Source organism: Blastomyces gilchristii (assembly GCF_000003855.2).
Source record: "Blastomyces gilchristii SLH14081 genomic scaffold supercont1.4, whole genome shotgun sequence".
NCBI classification, from domain to species: Eukaryota; Fungi; Ascomycota; class Eurotiomycetes; order Onygenales; family Ajellomycetaceae; genus Blastomyces; species Blastomyces gilchristii.
The window spans coordinates 3432414-3443693 of record NW_003101679.1 but is presented as its reverse complement, the minus strand read 5'-3'; the positions used below and the strand labels follow the sequence as shown (position 1 = coordinate 3443693).

At 38.6% G+C, this 11280-nt stretch overlaps 1 protein-coding gene across 2 annotated transcripts; it reads left to right on the top strand.

The window, feature by feature from the left end:
• The first annotated feature begins 3917 nt into the window (after positions 1–3917).
• Positions 3918–10842, top strand: BDBG_02978. 2 transcript variants are annotated; one of them, XM_031721041.1, is made up of 4 exons: positions 3918–4518; positions 4683–5256; positions 5322–9781; positions 9878–10825. In XM_031721041.1, the coding sequence occupies exons 2-4, from the start codon at positions 4856–4858 to the stop codon at positions 10126–10128; spliced, it is 5112 nt and encodes a 1703-aa protein (XP_031577442.1). In that variant the 5' UTR covers positions 3918–4518; positions 4683–4855; the 3' UTR covers positions 10129–10825. The 2 variants fall into 2 exon arrangements, with proteins under 2 accessions (XP_031577442.1, XP_002626801.1); XM_002626755.2 differs by having other exon boundaries at positions 3918–5256; positions 9878–10842.
• Positions 10843–11280: the final 438 nt, after the last annotated feature.

The following is an 11280-nucleotide window of genomic DNA, read 5'->3' as shown; positions in this document are numbered from 1 at the left end:
GAGACCACTTTCTCATTTTTTTCAAGTCATGATTTCATTTTAAAATCTGATATATAGTCACTTTACATGTTTTTTTAATGACTAGTCCCAGCGGGATTCATGCCAAGAAATGTATGAGATCAGATCAAATGAAACTAAATATGAAATTCATGATCCCGGCGGCCAGTCTACTCACAAGAGTATACTGTAGAGTGTGATGACACTCATAGACAGACTGAGAGATTTCAGAAGATCTGAGAGAAAGTCTGTGAATTCTTAAGAAAGTCTTAGAAGTATTAAAAGAGATACTATAACTCTAAACATATTGTAAAGAGTTTTAAGAAAGATAATAGAGTCTGATTAAGTCTGAAAAACATCACTATATAAAGATCTAGTAAGAAGCTCAATCTCTTATGAATATAATCTTATAAGATTATAAACAAAGTTAGTTTATTATTCTACAGATTGAAAGTATTATCTGAGTTATAGATATATAATATTTTTCATATCTCTTTACTTCATAAATATAAGAAATTCTTAGAAGAGATCTCTGTGACTCAACACTCTGTTTATAAAGTACTAGACAGTAAAAGAGAATATCAGATTAAAGAGATTATTAACTCAGAGAAGTGAGATTACAAGCTCTGATTCAAGATTCAGTGATAAGAATATTATAATAAGATGAATAAGTTCACTTAAGAATTATTTAGACAGATAAGATATCTGCAGAAGCTAAAACATAACTTTTATACTGTAAATTCTAATAAGTTAAAATAATACAGTGTTTACTAAGAATCTGATTATAATAAAGATATTAATACTATTATTCATAAACTCTAATCTATAAAGATAATAAGTTTCAACTGAGATGAATAGTCTGTGATGTATATAAAGAGAAGAAGAAATCATATTATTATTAAGCTAAAAGATAAAAAATATCAAAGATCAGATTATAAACATAATTTAATAATTAATAATGAAAAAATTAAGAAAACTTATACTTATATTCTTCTTATCTGTGACACTCAATCTCTCTGTAACTATTAATTCTCTTCTTCAAAGAAGCAGAGAGTATTTTACTCACAGTACAGATGATTATTATATTTAATATAAAAACTGTTGAAAATGCATAGATTTTAAGAAAGCTAAACATCAGAGTGTATATAGTTGTAGCAGAGTCTTGAGAGCTGATTATCTGTCTATATTATTAGATATCTCTTACAAAGCTATATTTACTTTCTCAGTTATACTCAAGTATTCAGCCTGAAAATTATTAAGATATAGAGAGAGAGCTTATCTACTCAGATTAACTCTTATTACAAATTTATAGTATTTGTATTATCTTAATTATCTGAATTTTATAAATACTTGAAGACTTATCTCTCATTAATATCAAAATTGCAGAAATGTGTTACAGTGTGAGAATTATTGATAGAAAATATAGATATATTTACATATATCTGATTAAAGAATATAGAAGTAGAGAGAGAGTAATTATAGATCTGCAGAGCTGTAGAGAGTACTAGCAGTACTGAGAGCTTCACAGAAACTATCAGCTATAATATGTAAGAAATTACTTATAAAAAGACTTATAGTAAAGAATAAGACTATACTGTTAAGAGTTAGAAGTTAATTTGAAGAACATACATACTTAAACTACTAATCTGAAGATCAGATGCAGTGACAGAGCTGAGAGAGATAAAAATACTATCACAGATAATAATATCTCTATATTATTAACTAGTAGAAAGTGATCAGAGAGATTATCGAGATACTTATAAGAAGTACAGTAGCAGTTAGACATTATTTATAAAGATATTAAAATTAAAAAAAAAAAATTATTCTTGAGAAGTTCTTGAACTAGTATATAGATATTATTAGAAATACACACTCTCTATTATTTAAATAAAAACACTTTGTGAGTAAATAAGAATACTCACAGTTTATAAGAATGAGAGCTGTTATAGAAAAAGACAAAAGATGATAAAGTTTTATAAATAGAGTTAAAGTATTTATACTACTCTAAAGAGATCTGTTTATACTATAAGTGATCTCATGAAACAGTCAGATCACTCTAGTAAATAAAAAGTAATAATAAATCAGAGATCTGAATCTTTCTAAGTGATTATAAAGACTAATTATAGACTGTAAATATCTTAATTCTATAATTCTATAGAGCTAGTGAAAGAATGAAAAATTTCATATAACTTTACAGTGTTAAAGAATCATAATTTATAAGAATAAGTAAAAGATTAACTCATGAATACTTCTCTTTAATAAAGATAATCTCACAGAAAGTAATTCATCTTGCAGAATAAATCTATATAACAGTTATATAAAAATCTCATAGAAAAATAATTAAAGATTAATCAGAACTTTTCAGATTGAAAGATATAAAATAAATCTATATAATAATTATATAAGAATCTTGTAGAAATAATTAAGAGTTAACTGAAACTCTTCTGAATGAAAGATATAAAATGAATCTGTATAATAGTCAGAGAAAGATCTGCAGATTATAAAGAATTTTACAGAATAAGAAATTAAGTAATAGACACTTTTCTCTTTACAGTAATAAGAGATTTTTTCTCACTAAGATTTTTCATAGATATGAAGAGTTTTTAGTGAGTATTACTGCAGTGCTGAGTCTGACTCTATGAAATTACTCAGTAAGAGACTTCTTCAATAAAGCTTTAAAGAGAAGAGAGTATGTAAGAAATTCTACTTTTTATAAATTCTTTATCTTTATTTCTATCTCTTGTGTAATTAATAGAGTTAGCAGTCTTTGACTATACATAATTATATAGACTGAAGTTCATGAATACTATTCATAAGTCAGCTTAAATACTATTATACATTTAATCTCTACATTTATCTTTCTATTATGAATACTGTTAATAGCTATCAGTACATATCATATCAAGCTGCAAATAATTAAATAATCACCTGCGAGTACTTATTCTTATATAATTATAATAGACAGTTGCTGACTGACAGAGCTTGAAATATAAGAATAAGTACTCACAGATAATTATTCAGATATTTGCAGCTTGATATAATATATACTAATAGCTACTAAAAGTATTTATGATAGAAAGATAAATATAGAGATTAATATATAATAGTATTCAAGCTGAGATATAAATAGTAGTTATAAACTTCAGTTTATATAATTATGTATAGTTAAGAGCTACTAACTCAATTAATTATATAAGAGTTAGAAATAGAAGTAAAGGATCTATAAGAAGTAAGATTTCTTACACACTTATAAATTAAAAAGAAACTTTTTTAAATTATAACAGTTTAAAATTATCTACTGAATTACAATTTATAAAAGCTTCTATAAATTTATTTTTAAAATTCATTTACAAACTCAACTATATAATATAAAAAATGAAGAGATTATTATTTATACAAAAACAGATTTCTATTACACTGAAATAAAAAATTATTTAAATTATTTAAAGAATAATTATAAGAGATTTCACTAATCAGTTTTTAAAATCTATTTAAAAAATAAATCAAGAGATTTTATAAATTAGATAGAAAACATCTGAGCTGAAATTATTAATATTAGAAAAAAGATAAGAAATCTGATAAAAACTTCTCACAGTGCTTATAAAACTATAATATAAATTGAAATTTATAAAAACAGAGTTCTGAAACAAGATCTGAATAATAATATTTATGAAAACACTGAATAAAAACATGCAGAATAAGCTTATTAAGTATAACTTTAAACTCTTAACTCTGAAGAAATTGATAACTTTTATTATCTACTTGTAAATCACTGTTAAGAGTAACAGATCTGTGAAAAGTGAACTATTAACTAGCTCTTTTAAATAAATAGATCTGATAAAATGTATGTAATATTAAATAAGATCATATTGTAGCATTTTTTACATGAAAAAGTTGGTTTTCTATAATAAAGAGAGATATAATTAATCTATTTTTCTTATATGGTTGTTGTTCTATAATTATATTTGATTATAAACATGCAAAATGATGAGAAGGTGGCGACTCACTTGCGTGGCCGACTTGCTTGTGAATACATTACCCTGTGTTTTCTGCCCCAACCTCTCACAGTAACATCCTCAGCATAATCACCTCAGCCCGGACTTCTCTGTTCTAGCCCAGACATGCCCGCTGGTTCCCTTTTTCAACTACGCTATCAAGGCTAAACTGCTCATCTGGCTTTGTTCCTTGTCGACATTCTGTTCTTCTCACACCATTTGTCGTTCCTCCAATCTCTTGTTTTCCTTCTGCATTGGCGCTCTTTTACCCGTCTCTTTGCATCGATTTCTTGATATCCTCCCCATTGCAGGCACCGTGCCCAGGAAACTCTATAATATTCAATCAAGAAAACTGAGTCGCAAATCAGTGGTACCGTGGGACCTAGTTCGTGTCAGGTTTCTTGTTTTGCCTGGAAACCAGCCTTGGTTGTCACAGGTCGCGCAAACAGACAGACTGTCTTGGGGTTAACCGCATTGGGTACAATGCGTTTCTGGGGGTTGGAGGGAGGTAGTTGACCTCTGTTTTGTAATTCTATCTTTTGTTTACCTTATATTGCTTTTTCTATTTCTATTTTTATTTTTATTTTTACCTTCATGTTTTCATGACTATTTCGGCCTGCTGTGTGTCTCTAATTTGAACATTATTCCCTGTTGTTTGTTGTTGCAATTGTTGACAGCCTTGAAACCAAGCTTTTTATCTCCGACTTTCGGCCTTTCAAGACGTCTATAATTCGCCTCTTCGTCTGGTTAAGTGATGCCACACAACCGATTCCTTCTACGTCTTCCGACTCCTCACCCTTCAGCGGTAGTCTATATTCGAGGTTCCTAGGGTAGCAGTTCTCGTGTTCTGGGGTTTTGTGAAAATGCAATCCCAATTCCGGCATGGGGAGCGAACACCGCTGACGCCCGCCCAGTCAGAAGGCAAAACATCTGGGGTTTTCACAGGGCCAGCGACGAATGAGACGCGGTTAAAACGGACTCCCAACCACGCCCTGCGATCGGAGAAGCAATCTTTGGGACAGCCTCATTCAAGATTGCAGGACGGAAATGTACAAAAGGAGACTGCTACAGCAAATGGAAGGCAGAGAACCAATTCGCTTCGCCGTGTTAAGAATAGTAGTGAAGTATTGAGGCAGAGGGCTTTAAAACGTTCCGACACGATCGATGTTACGCCAGAGGGCATTGGAACTGTAGGCCTGGGAGGTAGAGAAGCAAGACACTTCACGGTTGGGAACGTTGGTCATAACGGGAAATTGTACTTAAGGTATGAATGATGGAGATTTGGTTACTAGAAGGTGCAATATAATAAACTAATCGTTTCCGGTTCAGACCCACGAACCAAGCCAGGCCGCAACCCTTTCCTCTCACCAAAACTCCTACCACACCTTCAAACAAGAATTACTTACACCCAGAACCCACACCGGAGGATAGATGGGCTAGACATAGCATGTGGTCTGATTCCCAACTGTCAGAATTACGAGCTGATATAGTCCGCGAGGATAGCAACGAAAGCAAATATGACATCTCAACGACTCCGGACGACCAGGGGTCAAAGCGACACTCACTCGACGATATTCCGTCCGCGGATTCGAGAAATCGCAAAGAATTGCGGATCGTTATTGAGCGCCCCGAACATGAGCGCCCTAAATCGGCCGGCCAGCCTTCCATCCCGGCTATTGAAGTCACAATTCCACATTTTAGACTTGGGGGTTTCCGATTTACGCCAGAAGGTAACCCGACTCTCCGAAGCTCTGCCTATACCAAAACATCGGTATCAGAGCACTTTCGATCTTCTTCTATGGCCACTGAGAGTGATTATGGTATAATGTCCCACGTGCCCCAATCATTAAACCAATGTTCGCGGACCACTCGAACGTATTCAGTTATGCCATCCGTACATGCCAAGCCAAAGGCATTCGGCGAATTATCCACTGCGGCACCAGTGCAGTCCCCTGTGTTCTACAAATTGAGTGAACCAATAGAACCTTCTATTTTTGATTTCCTGGTTCAAATCATGGATGACCCATCGGTTGTTCGCTATGTCAAAGGATCAAACGAGATATCTGCCGCAACTCCCGCTCGAATAGTTGCTCAGATTTCATCGGACACGTTTATGGACTACGAATTAGTATCTGACTTCTTCCTAACATTTCGGTCTTATCTTTCGCACAGTAACCTCCTTTCGCTTCTGCTAGCGAGGCTTCAATGGGCGATCAATCGACTGGAGGATGACGGAAGGATTATCCGGATTCGCACGTTCGCAGCTCTAAGGCATTGGATTCTTAATTACTTTGTCGATGATTTCGTTATCAATCGTGACCTTCGGGTTCAATTCTGCAAAAAACTCAACCAAATCTATGAGAATGTCAGAAGCTGCAGCAACAACAGCTCGAGTGATCTCAAAATCCTTCTTGATTTGAAACGGTGCTGGAACGGCAGATGCGCTCTGTATTGGGACTCCCCAAACTTTGTTAATGACACTCATCCTGATGATAAAGTTGCCCCCGGAGGTGTTGCTGGCTCCAGGGATGCCCGCCTAAGTCGCTTAAGCGGCATACGGGACCCATCTCATATTATCGAATCACAAGCTGCAGGTGTGGTACCACTGAGTCCCGCCTCACCCATGAAGGTCGCCGATTATAAAGAGGGAGACGTTCAGTTTCCACATTCTCATACCCACAACTTTTCGACAGCGTCTGCTCGGGATCTACCACCATCATCGGAGAGCGTAAAGAGCATACAAACAACTTCGTGTTCGTTCCCGTCTAAAGGACAGAAACGCGAGTCCACACACTCGACCCGCCCAAAAGGCCCACATCCCGTATTAGTGGCATCTGCAGCGCGTAGTTCTCATACATCCGCTGACACTCAAGCAACGGCACCTGTGATTCCCATATGGCGTCGACCCGCTCATTCCCACAAGCGAAGTGGAAGCTTCTCCGATTCTGTACGAGATGACCGGGCACCCTTACCAGCATTAAACCTAGACACTCAGGGACAATCGCTCCTCCAAACTTTACCTTACCCCGAAAGTATAATACGTGGTAATGCCTATGCTCCGGTGGATCCATCCGTTGTGACAATCGTACCTCCGTCGCCCCCCCTTGAAACGTCTCAATTCCATTTTCTACATCAGGAGCTAAGTCCAAAGGGCGATAATAGTGTAAAACCTGCACCAGGTGTCAAAACCTTCATTGGCACAATTCGTCGAGCTCTACATAATAGACAAAGTGGCAATTCTTCAAGCCCACAGGCAGCACACCCCAGTATGTTGCCGTCACTAAAAGGAAAAACTTCTGCACTCCCTCTTAACATCGGGGTCGGAGGCGATGTATACAAGGAAAGACGGTCAGGCCCAGATGCTAGAGTTCCTCCGCGGGTTGACATGCTGTGTGATGACGCTCTCCAGTGCTATCGCCAAGTTCTTATGCGAGAACCGCTGAATTCAGGTCCTGTATCTGAAGTCATAGCAACTGGGGAACTAGGAAAAGACAGATTGCCAATGTCTGCTGTTAGATTAATTCCGGAAAGCCACGTTGGATTCGGCCTCGGGTTGGGTAGAATATCAAGCCAACTAACAACGGGAAGCAAATCGATTGTTATAGTGGACGACACTCGTCCTGCTGTCCCGCTAATGTCTGGAGCACTGCAGACGTTTCCAAATGGTCCCCACCACTTCCAAGAATCACCATTGCACAATTTTGAGGAGGCGATCGATGCGTCGTCTCCTATTTCACATCCAGACGCTTTGGTTGGTGTTCCTGGGCCCTCGTTGGAACGGTATGATGTAACTTCCATATCTACAAGTCGAGATTCACGGCATTCAGAAGACTACGTTAGATTTTGGGATAAGCGATCCTCTTCTGTAGTTCGCAGTGGGTCGAAAACCCCGGGACGATCGGAATCGGGAAGTAGGCTGCGGAGGTATGCATCTTATCATAACGGGATGATAAATCTTAGAAAACACCCAAGCATTGACTCGACGGGCGAGGCTGCGTCACGCGGCGAATCTTCACGTGGGTCAGGAGAGAAGCTTCCTACTCGAATGCTTCGCCGTCGTCCTGGTGGGGATCTTAGGAAGATCCGAAACGTCCATGACCTTCAAGCGGTACCTAGAGCGCGATCCTTTGCATCTAGGACGTCGTACACGGATTCAATGGCAGAATCTCTCTTATTTTTGAATAGCGACGGTTCGGCAGGAATTCCACCAAGTGGAAGGCGCGGACATGAAGAAATTCTCCTTCCCATGGAACGTTACTCGGCTGCTGGAACACGTCCCTCGCAACAGATACGAGCCTCCTTTGAGGCTGCAGTTGCACGATTCGCTAAGATCCCTGACGATGAAGATGGAGGTATCGAATCGACCCTTCTTAAATTGGAGGGCAAGTGGGAAAGACCATCGCCAAGTACCCCTCGAGACTCTCAAGGTCAACTTAGCACAGGCGATATCCTCACGGATAAACACAACGATCGCAATGGGGAATTCTATCGTCACCAGTCCCTTGCCGAACCGAGCATTCTACCTACATACCAATCGGACAATGGTCGGACGTTGTCCGCACTTACTGCTCCCGATACAGAATCGTTCATAGGTTCTGAGGATTCGTATTGCTCAATCCCCCTCCTTGAGCGTGGTTTGAGCGACGAGTCGATGAAAAGCCCTGTTTTTAGTCCACCAATCCCTGTCCCACAGCCCTTATTTAGCCCGGATGACGATCCAGTGACTGACAAACTCGAGTCGTCTCATCCATCAATTGATATGGTGGAAGAGACGGAGAGTCTGAAACGGATCCCACAGGGCTCCACAGCTCCAAGACCCCCTACATTATCCTCTTCACTACACAAGCCAAATGACGATAATGATAAGGGTGACGATGATCACGGCTACGGCTCCGAGCTTTCCTCAGAAATATCAGTCATTGATAAGGACGAAGCGGTTGACAGGTATTATGGAACAGGCACGATTACTGGCATGGACGCAGCGCTACCGGGTCTGGGTGTTATTTCACATCCCTTGACGCACCCTCCCTCTCCGCCGATGACTGCACGGTATCACGGCTCGACGTCGTCTTATGCTGCTCCTGTGGACACGGTCCCATTCCAAAGGCAACCAATTACACCTGACTTGTCACCCAGTTGTAAAAACCTTCCTAGCACTACCACACAACGAACGCTAGACATGCAACACCTTTCGAGTAATATCTTGTTTAGCTCTGAGGGGCAAACGTACGTCAAAGAAACCCCGGCCATGGTAGCATCGAACCATCATCATCTGCCATTCATTCTAGCATGCGAATCCCTCACTCTTGCTCAGCAGTTCACCCTCGTTGAGAAGGCTGCACTGAACGAGGTTGACTGGAAGGACCTGGTTGACATGAGATGGAGTCAGTCCTCGCAGTCAACACTCAACTGGGCAGACTACCTTTCGCAACATGATCGCAGGGGAATTGATATTGTTGTTGCTCGTTTTAATCTCATGGTGAAATGGGCAGTCTCGGAGGTTGTTCTGACAAGGAATATAACTGAGAGAGCGCAAACGATCACCAAACTTATCCACGTGGCCGTGCACTCGAGGAGGCTTCGAAACTACTCAGCTATGCTTCAAATCACAATAGCACTCTGCTCAGTTGATTGTACGAGGCTGACGAAGACTTGGGAGCTTGTCGCGGACGGCGAGAAGCAGCTGCTTAAGGATATGGAGACACTAGCCCAGCCCATTCGTAATTTCCAAAAGCTGCGGTTGGAGATGGAATCCACGAACCTACAAGATGGGTGTGTTCCGTTTGTCGGTAAGTAACTTTCATCCCCTCCCCGGCTTGAACAAACTCCCATAGTTCCTACGTAGACGGAAAATTGGCTAACCGCAGGTGTAACGGCACATTTAGGCCTCTACGTCCAAGACCTGACCTACAACTCCCAGAAACCTGCTCAAATAGCGAGTACACGAGATGGTGAGCCGCTTGTGAACTTCGAGCGGTATCGCACTGCTGCAGCGATTGTGAAAAGCTTGCTTCGCCTCATCGACGCTAGTACAAAATACACATTCGAGCCTGTCTTTGGGGTCATCGAACGCTGCCTCTGGATCTCTGCGCTACCTGACGAGAAAATCATGGCTCTGAGCAAAGACCTTGCGTAGTGAATACGCCGGTGTACTTTCTTCTACAACTTACCTACATGGTATTCATGAATATCTCCACCTCCATATATTCGTTTTGACCAGCGGCTTTTCTTCCTTCCTCCTTTCCACTTCTATATCTATTTTTTTTTAATTTACTTGAACGAGTTTCTTTATAATCGTTATTTTCTAGGGGGCGGATTGCGATTTATTTACTTAAGCATTGTATCAATAAGTTATTACTGTGGCATTTTCAACTTTCTGCATGGCAATATGCTTGTTTTTCAACGTTCTAGTTTCTCTTTGCTTCTTCTTCTGTTTTGCTTGATAGATAGCATTTCGTCTCAATTGTTTGTTTATTTGTGTTTGGTTATCATAGATTTATTGGAATGCATGTAACGCATTTAGCCGTTGTTGCCTTCACTGTGAGGTCTAGATGGGGTTTTCAGAAGGAGGGGTGGGTTTCAGCGGGCCTCACTACCAAGTTGCCACTGTAATATTTAATCGTGATAATAATATTGCGTGATATAAATAATTGGGCGCCTAGATATTGTGGCGGACATATTGCTTGCGAAAACAGAATTTTCCCAGCACCCCCTGAAAATTAGTAGCAAAACATCACAAAAAAATCAAAATATTCACATTTCTCTAGAATCATTCAATATCATTCAATACATGTCTTTTTCAATCAAATATCATTCAAATACACATCTTTCTTATCTTTATCATGAATATGCTATCTCAACTCAGTGATTTCACTGTCAATGAGATTGTACATCTTCTTAAGAATGATTATATATCTGCTGAGATTATATAAAGTATTGATTATTATCTGATCACTGTATATTAAATTCAATGAAATCTTAACTGCTTTGAAACTGTTAGAGAATCTCATTTAATATACAGTGTAAAGTCAAAGATTACATCAGATATGTTATCAGAATTAAAGAATTTTTTTAAGATATATTCAACTATATATCATAATAAGACTGTCTGCTTTGTGAAGAATAAATTTGATATTAATATTCACTCACATTCAATATCTAAATTATTAAAGTTGTGATTCAAAGGTTGCTTGAGCTAGTGTACGATTACAGGCGTACACCGGCTTCTTATATACATTATACTAAATTAATTAGTGGCCGCTATGGCCCCTTTACATTTGTAAGCATG